Source organism: Anas acuta, chromosome 6 (assembly GCF_963932015.1).
Source record: "Anas acuta chromosome 6, bAnaAcu1.1, whole genome shotgun sequence".
Taxonomy (NCBI): Eukaryota; Metazoa; Chordata; class Aves; order Anseriformes; family Anatidae; genus Anas; species Anas acuta.
The window spans coordinates 2,014,096-2,027,302 of record NC_088984.1 but is presented as its reverse complement, the minus strand read 5'-3'; the positions used below and the strand labels follow the sequence as shown (position 1 = coordinate 2,027,302).

The 13,207-nt window shown below is 38.2% G+C and overlaps 1 protein-coding gene across 50 annotated transcripts in view; it reads right to left on the bottom strand.

Moving 5' to 3' along the window:
- The window catches only part of NEB (nebulin), a 126,520-nt gene that overhangs the window by 58,306 nt on the left and 55,007 nt on the right, over positions 1 to 13,207 (bottom strand). For 48 of the 50 annotated variants that reach the window (XM_068686938.1, XM_068686941.1, XM_068686943.1 and 45 more), the window contains 19 exons: positions 12,327 to 12,638; positions 11,781 to 11,984; positions 11,485 to 11,589; positions 10,103 to 10,210; positions 9,250 to 9,561; positions 8,197 to 8,400; positions 7,865 to 7,969; positions 7,254 to 7,358; positions 5,765 to 6,076; positions 5,359 to 5,463; positions 4,961 to 5,059; positions 4,317 to 4,418; positions 4,011 to 4,118; positions 2,805 to 3,116; positions 2,583 to 2,687; positions 2,396 to 2,500; positions 1,601 to 1,705; positions 521 to 628; positions 311 to 424 (listed from right to left, as the gene is read on the bottom strand). In XM_068686938.1, coding sequence (XP_068543039.1) covers positions 311 to 424; positions 521 to 628; positions 1,601 to 1,705; positions 2,396 to 2,500; positions 2,583 to 2,687; positions 2,805 to 3,116; positions 4,011 to 4,118; positions 4,317 to 4,418; positions 4,961 to 5,059; positions 5,359 to 5,463; positions 5,765 to 6,076; positions 7,254 to 7,358; positions 7,865 to 7,969; positions 8,197 to 8,400; positions 9,250 to 9,561; positions 10,103 to 10,210; positions 11,485 to 11,589; positions 11,781 to 11,984; positions 12,327 to 12,638 — 3,030 coding nt within the window. The remainder of the gene's footprint in view (positions 1 to 310; positions 425 to 520; positions 629 to 1,600; positions 1,706 to 2,395; positions 2,501 to 2,582; positions 2,688 to 2,804; positions 3,117 to 4,010; positions 4,119 to 4,316; positions 4,419 to 4,960; positions 5,060 to 5,358; positions 5,464 to 5,764; positions 6,077 to 7,253; positions 7,359 to 7,864; positions 7,970 to 8,196; positions 8,401 to 9,249; positions 9,562 to 10,102; positions 10,211 to 11,484; positions 11,590 to 11,780; positions 11,985 to 12,326; positions 12,639 to 13,207) is intronic. The other 2 variants (XM_068686971.1, XM_068686990.1) reach the window with 1 other exon arrangement.

The window sequence follows — 13,207 nt, the reverse complement described above, 5'->3', positions numbered from 1 at the left end:
TTTTTTCCTAAGACAAAAGTATCCCAAGACATGTAGTATTTATTTCTTGCTGTTCAGATTCTTAAATTGAAATAGAAAAAAAAAAAAATTTTCTATTCTGGCATATCTAATATCTAAACAAATTCCTTCTTAATCTCTTAAAACATTTCAAGTTAAACTATTCACTATATACAAAATACCATTCCGGAAACATAAGCATATTGAAAATACTGTTACTGATGTTAATTAGTGTGGCATTATTTACACTTAATATGAGAGTTACATTAAAATAAGGAAAATGGAAATTATTACAGCAAGACTAATTCCTTACCGCGCTCCTTATTTTCTGGAATGCTAGTGAATGAACGACGCTGGGGAAATCACCAATCTCCTTCCCAGCCAGGTAATGTCCTTTCAGTTTCTCATATATTTCCTTATATTTAAGCTGCAAAATATTTTTGTAGAAATTTTAAAGTTCATTTAAATGAGATATAGAGAAATAAAAAAGGAAGGGATAGAAGAATGGAAGATTCGCACTAACCTCGCTGTTTATGTAGTTTGCATGCTTGGCTCCAACAAGTGGAATGTATTTCTCATCCAAAGAATACCCAATGGGCTTGCTGATTTCCCAAGCATTTTTATAACGTTTCTAGACAAACAAAACACATACAAATTCTGAAAAAAAGTCCATTATATTTTCCAATGGACCCAAACCTGCCATTTTTACTCACATGGAATATGATTAATATGACTACTTTTATAGAGTAGTTCCTTATTCCATGATTTATCCCAATAATGTAAATGCAGAATGTGCCTTTAGAAGATATAATTGGTGTAAAGCAATCAGAGTAAGTGTTCCATCTCAGAAAAGTATTGGAGTGGAAATTTGAACTGATCTCTGTTTTCTTCATTAAATTCACTTTCTTAAAATGGTGATCTGGCATTCAACATTTCCCATCCAGAAGAGTAATAAAAATATGCAAAATGTAAATATGAACTCTTGTTTAAAAGTATAGTATGGAATTGATAGTGATAATTTTATAGATACATGTTCAAAATCATGAAAATCTCCAAATAATACTTACATATTATAAGAGCGTTAATTGTGTTAATGCCATTTTTCTAATATACCATATTTTGTTAAATATTAAATAAATTGAGACAAAATTATAAAACCCTGACTCATATGAATTAGTCACTTAAATTTTCAAAAATAGACATTTCCAACTAAAATTAGTGAGACTATTGAAAACTAACTGCTTAATAATGTAAATCACATGCACTTACCTTCTCATAAAAAAGTAAATGCAAATTTTATCATTAGTCTAGGAAGATATTATTAAATGGAATTATAGAGAGTTTTTGTCATACAAATGCAGCTACTACTACTTCCAAACTCCCCATAGCAGCACTTTAAGAACAATTTAGTGAGGAAAGAAATGATCCTTAATCTAATCCTCCAAACCAGAAAAAAATGATAAACAAAGATTAAATGGCATTCCCAGTGCCATCTACTAGAGTAATAACAGAAACAAAAATTCAACAATATTCTGAACTCCAGTCTATATTCTGTTGCTTTCAAAACAAACTAAACCTTAGTTAGATAATTATCAAATCTTACATCACTGTAGAGTAAGGACATGTCTCTGGCATGGTTCAGTGCGGGAGTATCATCAGATCCAATGTACTGTCCTTTCTCAAGGTTAAATGTTTCTTTGTATTTTAGCTACAAAAGAAAGAAATACTATGTTAATTCCACAGTAGAAATAAATTATCCCAACAGGTCCATGTATCAGAAGTAGACATTTATTTTCCTTTACATTATCATATCTTCAGTAATGCTGTATAGTATACTCCAACCATTATGGCACACAGGCAAATGTTATCAGTATGGCACATCATAAAATATGTACAGTATTCTAGTAAAATTAAGCATACTGATCAGCAATTACAGGTTAGTAGCCACACCATGAACTCCACTAGCGTTGTACAACTAGCTGCTATTCACCAAGAACAGGACTCAATTTTAAATTACAATAAGGAAAACCTATGTAAACTGTAAATAAGGGACAACCTATATTCTTCTATAGAAAAATGTAAAATTATTTTGTACAGCAATATAGTGTCGTTCACTCATACAGATTCTTACCAAATAACTTAATTAGATTTAGAACCTAGTAGCATACTTTAGTACTAGGTTAAGGGTTGTATTTGATGGTTTTAGCAGTCTTTTCCAAGAATGATTCCATGATTCTATGATTTACCCAAATAAAAGTCTATTAATAAAGAATGCATATGCACACACTCACACGTACATACATACATACAGCTAAACTGAGTACAGTCTAGCAAAAGCAAGTAAGTCATCTACTGATTCTAATAATATAACAGTTTCAATGGAAAAAAAAATACATACGTCACTCTGATTGACAGAGTTAATCTTTGCCAAGACAATGTCTGGAGTATCAACCACACTGGTATAATTGGCGAAGTTATCAAGGGCTTCTTTCGTATATGCTCTCTGCAAAGAGATGAAATATTTTCTTAAACACTGCATGAGGAAGAAGAGCTAACCACATAGCTGCTAAAACATTTTCTATTACCTTATTTATCAGTTCTTGTGCATTCTTAACTTTCTTATGTTCTACGGAATCCAGAGGAATCCAACCACAGCCACGGAGCCATTCCAAATCGGATTTATAAATATTCTGCATCATAAAAAGTTACAAAAAAGAAAATAAATTATTGAATACGGCCTTATATAATATGGAAAATGCCCTTAGGCCAAACAAAGTGGAATACAGTATGCATATAAAATGACTTACATCACTTTGCAGATCATAGGCCTTCCTTGCCTGAATACAGTCATTCTGGTCAGGGTGGCATGTCCACTGGTGCAGGTATTGGCGGTAGTCAATATCACTGACCAAGGTCTGACACTCCTTGGCTGCTACAACTGACACCATATCTGGAGGGATGTGTATTTTGGACTTTGTTTTGTGATAATCTGATTTGTACAATCTGTCATTTTGGATCTCGCCGGCATGTTCAAACCACACCAGTTTCGGGTCATCTCTCATATTGGCGACTCCAACATAGTGACCTCTTTGTTTGACATAGTCAGCTTTGTATTTAAGCTGATGGAAGAGGAAAGAAATATGTAAATACCAACGCTGATTATATCTACTCTTTTTTTTAACATGAGAACAGCTATATTTCTGTCAATACAAAGAACAGATGAGACTGTGTTATTAAGACAGGGAATTGTAAATTGCAGCCTTAGGTTGTCAGTACATGACCAGACAAAAATGTTATAATACAAAAAGTAATAGGACTTCATATAGTATTTCCATGTCAAAATATGTAATTTTCTAGATTAATATACTACCATTCTTCAGTAAGGAGTATTTTCAACACAAGAGGAAAGCCTTGCTAGAAAGCATTTACTAATAAATTCTTTTAGCCTCAGTTTTATAACATATTTTTGTAACGCATTATTTAAGACTGTCTGAAGAGTTTATCTTTATTTAAGGTATTTACTTCAAATTTTTGATAAAATGTATTTTCAGTAGTTAAATGCTGTTGTGTAACAGTTTCACCAACAACTATGCAAAAGTTTACAATGCTATGTGCATATCATCTTACAGCTTTTCCAGGAGGAAGCCACCATAATATGCCAAAAAGTGAAATCACAGCTACATATTACAATCATAATATTTCTACAATTCTTTAAGATTTATAAAATACAGAAGTCCACATAGTGGATTTTGAAAGGACTGCTTGTGGAGAAACTAAATACAGAAAGGAGAATCTTACCTTTCAGCACCGATATTCATAAAAAACATAATATTAAAAATGTCTTAACTATTTAGAAGACGGTGAATTTCACAGGTCATAAAATGTCTATTGGGTGTTATTGCTAATGCAAAGCCTTATATTTCCTTTTTTTTTTAATTTGCAAGTTCTTTAACATTGCTAAATCTCAAGACACTTGCTTTTACTTGTGATGAAAAAAATAATAATAGTATTACCTCACTTTGGACATCACTTGAGTGTTTGGCATGACAGATCTGCACAGTATCTGGAGGTAAGAGATAACCAGTGGCTTTTTCTTTCTCCCAGCTTTCCTTGTATAAATTCTGTGGAAAATAGAAGTGAGGAGAAATCTGAAACGATTATAGTCACTGTCAATACTGTATATATGTAACCAATGTTAGAGCATAAGGGAAGTGAATCCTTCCTTGAGGATGTTCTTAACAAGGCAAGTTTTCTAAATTCCTCAAAAGTATTATTAACGTGAGCAGAAACTCTTAGATGATCAAGAAGAGAACATGTACCTGATTAAGAATTCTGGCTGCCTCACGAGCCATATCTAGCTGTGGTGTATCTGTCAGAGTATAATTTGACTTGGCCTCATTCCACTCTTTGTGGTATTTTATCTGGAACAGAGAAAGAAATGAGTGCCTCACAACATCATCACAACACTGGGAAAACATTATTCCATGCATAAAATAATGCTAATTATGTATAAAAATTATTATTCAAGGCTATTAAACATGATACATTAAATATACATCCAATTTGATATTTTTTTAAAAAAGGAAGTTATACAAGAAATTACAAAACTTCTCAGAAAAAAAAAAAAATAAATAGAACTTGTTTTAATGTGGCTGGATGGATAGGGATTGGAAGGGACCTTGACAGATCATCTAGTCCAATCCCCCAAGACTGAGAGAAGGAAGGGACTAGCAGAGCTAGCAGCGTCTTTTCGCATGCCTAGGAGTGATGTTGTGCTGCTTGAGGAGCTTCTTTCCTCTTAAGTGATGGAGATGAGTCTTGGTTCATCTTTATGTCATACATTCACAGAATTCCCACAGTTGGGTCCAAAATTCTTTTGCTATTTTTAAAATTTATTTATCATATACTAGCGTGTAGATACACAGACCAAGTTAATAGCCTTACAACTTTTTAGCAAACTTACATCACTAAGAATTTCCCCACTGTTCTTTGCTGTGATATAATCAACTCTGTCTGCCACCGGAGTAAATGGAAGAGTTTCAGCTTTTGTACGGTACTTTCTCTGTACAAGAGAAAAGATGAAACTACCATCAGATTATACTGGAATACATTACAGTTTACACATCAATTCTGAATATATGGAGAAGAAAACAAAGTTTACATGGAAAGAAAACTCTCCATACATGATGAATACTCTGGTAATACTCCAGTTGTATTTTCTATAATAATAATAAATGAAATACTGATGTATTTAACCATTAAAAATACTTATACATATAATATAGATATCATATAGATATCAATATACATATAATACAGATATCCTTGAGAAAATCTTAGTACTGAAAACTATTTTGTTACCTCACTCAAGAGGTCTCCAGCATATTTGACATGGTTTATTCCAACTGAATCATTTGGCAACCATCCAATTCCACGTAGCCATTCTAAATCAGACTTGTAAATTGCCTGGGAAAACAAAATAAGGTCCCTACTGTTAGTCACAACTCCCCCCTGCACAATCCCATAAAATTCATCAATAATGGCATTTCCACCAGTTAAAAGAAGAGCAGTAAATCCAACATCAGCACTATAGCTGAATTTAGCACACTTCAAACTTGGTGGTATATAACAGCGGCATACAGTGTGCATTCTAAATAAAGAGCAATGCCAAAGATTCCCACTGACCCCAGTTAGAGCTGAAGCAGACTAAGAAGAGACAATACGGTAATAAATTCAACTTAAGACTAAGCTTTTTGTGTTAACTCACATCACTTTGAAGATCGTAGGCTTTCCTAGCATGTATGACATCATTCTGATCCGGAAGACAGATCCATTGATGCAAGTAATGACGGTAATCAATGTCACTGACCAAGGACTGGCCATGTTTAGCTGACTGGATAGACAGCATATCTACTGGCAGGTGGCACTGTGTCTTCCATTTGGCAAAGTGTTTCTTGTATTCTAGTTCACTCTGCACCTTTCCTATGCCAAGGGCAAACTGCATTCTTGTATCCGCTTTTGCATTTGGAACTCCAACATAATGTCCTTTCTGCTTCTCATGATCCAGTTTGTATTTGTACTTGGTAAAGAGCAAAAATCATCATTAGTGACAGTTATAATGAAATAGAATCACAGAGTCATAGAATATCCTGAGTTGGAAGGGACCCACAAGGGCCATCAGGTTCAAGTCCCGGTGCCACACAGGACCACACAAAAATTAAACCATATTTCTGAGAGCATTCTCCAAACACTTCTTGAACTCCAGCAGGTTCGGTGCCATGACCAATTCCCTGGGGAGCCTGTTCCAGTGCCCAACCACTCTCTTTGTGCCAAATCCCTTCCAGTAGACTTGGGCCTCTCCAGATTCGCAAGACCACTGAAAAATGATTGAGAGAGGTCTCGCGATGCCATCAGCCAGCTCTCTGAGCACCCTCGGGTGAATCCCATCGGGTCCCATAGAGTTATATACATCCAGCTGGAGCAGCAAATCCTGCACAAGTTTGGGGTTGGCTGGGAGTTTATCCTTACCACACTCAAGGTCCTCCAACTCAAGGCAACTGGGGTCCCAGATCCCAACATCAGTGTTGAAGACAGGCGAAGGAGGCATTAAATGTCTCTGCTTTGTCTATGTCCCTATTTGTGAGGTGACCATCCTCATCAAGTAATGGACCAATGTTATCTCTGGTCCTTCTTTTGCAATTAACATATTTTAAAACACCCTTTTTATTGTCCCCCACAGTACTGGCTAGCTTTCATTCTAAATGAGCTTTGGACACACAAATTTTCTCCCCACAATGGCATGCAGCATCTCTGTAGTCCTCCTATGTCGCCTGACCTTACTTCCAGTGGCCATATGCTTTCCTTTTCTGCCCAAGTCTACAAGAAGATCCCTGCTCAGCCAAGACAACCTTCTGCCCAACCCTTCTGACTTCTAGCATTTTGGAATTGCCTGTTTCTGTGCTCTTAAGAGGTGGTTCTTAAAAAGTAACCAGCCACTGATAGACCCCAACACCTTTAAAAGCTACTTTTCAGGGGACCTTGCTAACTAGTACCCTGTGCATCCTGAAGTCTGTTCTCTCCATATCCAGGGTTGAAGTTTTGGTGGCAGTTTTCCTCCTGTCACCAAAGATTTTAAACTCATCTATTTCATGGTCACTATGGCCAAGATGGCCACCAATCACCACTTCACCCATAAGACCCTTAGAGCATGTGCTTTTAAAGCATGTGAAAAGCTAGATGCCCCTTTTTGCACTTACATCACTAGCAATTTCTCTAGAAGCTTTGGCTGCCTTGATTGGGATTGCATCTGCTCTCAAATCATAACTCATCTTCACTTCATCCCAGGCTTCTTTATACAGTTTCTGAAAAGACAGCACAAAGTCACACATATGCTAAATATTCTAGCATTTGTCATTAGAGAAACACATACTCTACTGCCATTTGCTTGCTGAAACATGAGATATTTTTCTTGTGTTACCTCTATTCCTCGCTATAAATACTGCTGTAAATACTGCCTTTCAGTACACGCCCAGTGCCTGTAACACTAGGGTTGCAACTTATACAGCATAGAAGGGTGTTTGTAAAAGTTCAGAAAAAAATTATATGCCTTGGTCTCTCTTCCATTACACCACAGTATTATCTCAATGGTGCATTATATTAATCATTTCTAAATATACAAGCATCTATTTTAAACTGTCTAAATACTTCCAAATGCTCCGCAGGGAGAAGGGAATGTTGAAAGCCCTGTATAAGGTCAGACTTCAAAAATACATTACTTAATCTTCAACTTTATAAGTAGCATCTTAGAATGTTAAAATTCACATTTTACTATTCTGTTGAAATGTAGAAAATAGAATGATAAACATACCTTGCTGTAATTAAGAGCATTAGTCTTGGCTAGAGTGATTTCAGGTGTGTCTGGCATAACATGGATCATAGTCTTGTCCTTTTCCCAAGCTTCTTTGTATTTTGGCTGTTAAAATAGTTGATTTTAATGATATTTTAAATACAGAATTGCACCTGTCAGTAACATAAAATTCCATAAACCTCTCCTGAATTATCAGCTCTAAAAACAAATGTCTCAAAAACTATTAGGCAATTTAAAATACCACTGATCAATTTTACATTTTAGCAGAGAGATTTCACTTTAACTGTTTATAGCTTCAAAATAATGAAAGACTTAAGAATGTTGTAACATACAATGCTGATTTGTTCGGCATTCACTTTAGCCAAAACAACGTCTGGAGAATCAACAATACTGGTGTACTTCAGGCTTTCAATAGGTGTGCGATAAACGTTATCACTCAGGAGATCCTGGGCATTCTTCACTCTCTTAACATCTGGAGAGTCATTAGGCAGCCAGCCAATTCCACGGAGCCATTCTAGGTCTGACTTATAAACAACCTGTGTCAGAGATCAAATAAAACGCCTTGTTTAAAATGACTGTCTTCAATATTTTAAACTATACAAAGCAGGATATGTTTTAGGAAATGCCCAGTCAGCTAGACCTAGATTAATCCGTTTTGTACATGAGAGATACTCAGTATCATAAGTAAGCCTGGGAAGCAGATTTTTAAAAGTTCATTTCTTAAGCAGCTTGGTCTAAACCTTATGAAATTAAATAGAGGAGAAACAACTCAACAGCATGTCAGTTATGGATGATAACAGGAGTATTAGGAATAACCCCGTTCTCTCCAAAATATTTATTCCTCCAGGAAATTTGACAAAAAGGAGATAAAAAAAAAAAAAGTATGAAGATACTGGGAAGTAGTGCTAACCAAAATAACTCCTTAAATGATATCAGGCAACATTATTTACATTTTAATTGAGCAAATCCTTACACAAGAACATGAATCTCACCTCTGAAGCTCAAATGAAATAGAGGAAGAGTGTCTGTTTACTGATAAGCTGTAGAGCCAAGCAGAAAAACAGCTGCACTGTCTCCACATGCTTTTAAATCAGCCATTAAAACATCTTAGCTGCTATCCTACATAGTTTTCATGGTAATAAATTAATTTCTAAGTAGATTCAAATAAACATAAGTAATTGAAGGCTTCTGATTATGAAGTACCAAACATTGTTTATCTCATAAGACCCATCAAAGGAAGACAGATGCTTCGTAGAGGTAAAACGAAAAAACAGAGAAAAGCTCTAAAGATAAAACCTTTCTGACTGTGTAATATCATGCAATTAAAATACTTAAATACACTAAATGAAAACATTGGTATCTAACACTTCTTTGCAAATACGCACATCACTCTGCAGGTCGTAGGCTTTCCTGGCATGGATCACGTCATTCTGGTCAGGCAGACAGGTCCACTGGTGCAGGTAGTGGCGGTAGTCGATATCGCTGACCAACGTCTGGCACTCCTTGGCTGCCTGCACTGACAACGCATCAACAGGCAGGTGGACCTGGGTCTTTGAATCGTGGTATCCCTTCCTGTAAAGGCGGTCGTTCTGCAGCAACATGGCACGTGCAGCAAACGACAGCTTGGGATCTTCCTGGGCTGTCTTGCACCCAATGTAGTGGCCTTTCTGCTTCTCATGAGCTTCTTTATATTTGTACTGAAAAACATCAAAAGAATGTAAGCAACCACACCTTTCTCACCTGAATGCTACTGACAAACAAAGGCCTTCATCTTCCTAAGCTGCCAACCCTGTGACGCATTTCCCAGAGGTATTGCCTCAGTGAAGACACAGCTCCAGGCCACTCAAAGGGCAATCCTTCAAGTGTCCCAAAATGGTGTTCCTCAAGGTATACAGAAATACATTTATCTTTTCTTAATGCTCAGAAGCAATGGAAAATGGTACTGAAGAGGAAACCTGCAAGAAGTAGTCTCTGCAATAACACTCTGAGCACCAGCCACATTCCACAGCTTTCTCTTTAAAAAGAGAAATGGTGGTGGTGATTAAAGGTACTGCAAGTATCCAGCAGCAGCCACATCTGCTGCCACTGAAGAAGCACACAGAACGAGCTTTAAAATAGCAGAGGGCCACAAAACCATACACCGCTTCTAGCTGATATGCTAGAACTATTAACCCAACTCTGCTGAGCGGGATGCAGGAAGAGACAAGACACAGCAACCACTTGAAGAGAATATGGTACCTCACTAGCGATGTCTCTGGAAGCCTTGGCGTGTTTGATGGGAATGGCATCAGCTCTTATGTCATAGCTTTTTGCCTTGGCCTCATCCCAGGCCTTCTGATAATGTTTCTGCAAAGAAGATTAAACACTTGTGTTATTTCCAGCCAAGACTCAGTGATAGCAAGGACTTTATAACTACTTCTCTTGTGCTTAACTGCTTGGGTGCTCCTGGGTACTTTGTCAATCACATTAGGTACTTCCAAGAAAGTGAGTGTAGGTAGCGAGCCTTACCTTTCTTATTATCTTTAGTTTCTCTTTTAACATCTAAAAAGGCTGAAGAGAAACTAAATTGCCTTCATCTGTCTGAAGGCACCCAAGCAAGCACAAAAACATGACAGCTCTGTCTTTATGGGCATCTTGGCCCACAGAGGCTTGGTCAGCACAGCTGGACTTGAAGTCTTTAGTACAGCTGAGTAAATATCATGCTTTGTAGTTCTCTGATGACTGTGGAAAATCAGAGACTGAATGCTGTTGCTGCTAACACCACAACAAATTCAGAAAAAACAGTATTCAAGTCATAAGTGAGAAAAGAAAGGGGGGGGGGGAGTTAAGGAGGAGGAGAGAGAGGAAAGAGAAATGTCTGTTGAAGGAACCTGTGAAGTATTTTGCTCCTAATCCAATCACATCAGGAGCTTCTGAACAATATTTTACATACATGGACATCAAGAACATCTTAGAATGAACACAGTTTCTAAGCAAAAATTCTCAGCCACTTCCTGCTGAAAATGCAAAATGGGAAACTGCTTCCAGTTTTACAGGATCCCCAGGGTTAGTTCCATAAAAATAGGGGGTGAATCAACACAAATCTGCAAAACATCCCAGAACTGATGAGTCTGCAGGTTCCTTCAAGGACCTCATTGAAAATATTTGCAAGCTTTTCTCAAAGGAAGGAGAAGTCCTGCATAATTACATGCTGAACTTTTAATTTTGCTCACAAACACACAGCCTAATAAGTAAGGCAGGCAATTCCATGAGTCCCACCCTCAGGAATCTGAAGAGTTTAGAAAAAAATGCACGTACAGAAATGTTCCACACAGGCAGTTCCATCACATTCACATTCACACGGACTGTGAGAGATTATAACACCAATTCTAGATAAAAACCTGTGGTCTTTATCCTTGACGAACATCTGGTATGTTAACAGTACATGTTCCTTCATTAAGGATACATTCTGCCCAGATGTTATCTACGGTTTATGATACAACCACACCAGAGAACAGCGTTAGTGGATGCCAAACATTAGGGCAAAATCTAAAAGAGCTCAGGCCAAAAACTCTAAGACTCTAAGTAGGCACAGCATTAAGTTAATAACACTTCGCACACATATCGTTGTGGGTTCTTACGTTGCTGATGTTCAGAGCATTGACTTTGGATTGCAGCATTACAGGAGTATCAGAAGGGACGGACACCTGCGTCTTATCTTTATCCCAGGCCTCACGGTAAAGACGCTAAGGAGAAAGGAAGCATAATGACATTTCACTGGGGTATGAACACTGGGGAGAAAAACACACTCAAGGGATTCTTTGGTAATGTTGGTTCACATTGGTTTCAAATTAAACGTTCTCACGATAGAAACTGCAGTCTCTGCCACTCAGAAATGTCATTGCACAAATGAAAGGTAAGCAAAAGGTGAGCTTACATCACTGAGCTGCAAAGCATTGATCTTGGCCTGCACGACATCTGGCGCGTCAGTTATGCTGGTGAACTTCAACTCATCCGGACGTGTGCGGTACAGCCTGTCGTTCAGGATTTCCTGGGCTTTCTTGGCTTTAACCACATCCACGGAACCTTCTGTCAGCCAGCCAATGCCTCGCAACCACTCCAGGTCCGACTTGTACACGTTCTACAAATAAACCATGGGTTACCCCAATGCAGAGACAACTCTAAGTGCACAGAGCTTCCCCAAGCACAAGGCTTTCCCCAAGCTTCTTCTCCAACAGTCACACATCAACAGTCAGCGCTGAGACTGCAGGAAACCAATCCCTTCCTACTCATGGCTTTTGGTTGCTTTGCACAGCAGCACAAGTAGCCATCATTTAACATGTAGGCTCATCCACACAAATTCAATAAACCCTACCAGGACTGACCGCTTCTTCACAAACGCATCCTTGACAGGATATTGGCACAGTCACAAACATTGCCCACACACCTGACTGAAAGATTTTCATCAGTTATTGCCACTCACATCACTCTGCAGGTCGTAGGCTTTCCTGGCGTGGATCACGTCATTCTGGTCAGGCAGACAGGTCCACTGGTGCAGGTAGTGGCGGTAGTCAATATCGCTGACCAGCGCCTGGCACTCCTTGGCTGCCTGCACTGACAATGCATCAACGGGCAGGTGGATCTGGGTCTTTGAATCGTGGTATCCCTTCCTGTAAAGGCGGTCGTTCTGCAGCAACATGGCACGTGCAGCCAATGACAGCTTGGGATCTTCCTGGGCTGTCTTGCACCCAATGTAGTGGCCTTTCTGCTTCTCGTGGGCTTCTTTGTACTTGTACTGAGAAACATCAAAAAAAAAAAACAAAGAAGAAACACATGTAAGCAACCTCATCTTTTCACCTGAATGCTACTGACAAACAAAGACCTTCATCTTCCTAAACTGCCAACCCTGTGACAAAATTCCCAGAGGTATTGCCTCAGTAAAGACGAAGCTCCAGGCCACTCAAAGGGCAATTCTTCAAGAGTCCTAAAACGGTGTTCCTCAATGTATACAAAAATTCATCTGGCTATTCTTAATGCTCAGAAGCAATGGAAAATGGTACTGCAGAGGTAACCTGTCTTCCTTTGTAAGACCGCTCTGAATGCCTGCTGCATTCCACAGCTTTCTCCTTAAAGTGTTTGGTGGTGGTGATTACAGGAATTGCAAGTACCCAGCACCAGCCACATCTGTGGCCACTGCCAAAAGCAGTTTTAAATTGTTTCTTGGTGTCTGGATGTTAACACTTTGCTTTGTAGCCCTCCTCGCAATCTCACAAACCTATCACATGGCATCCTACGTGCAGAGCATTTACCAACAGGCAGCCTCAAGCTGTAGAAGAAAAGCACTCAGAAAGGGGTTTAAAATAA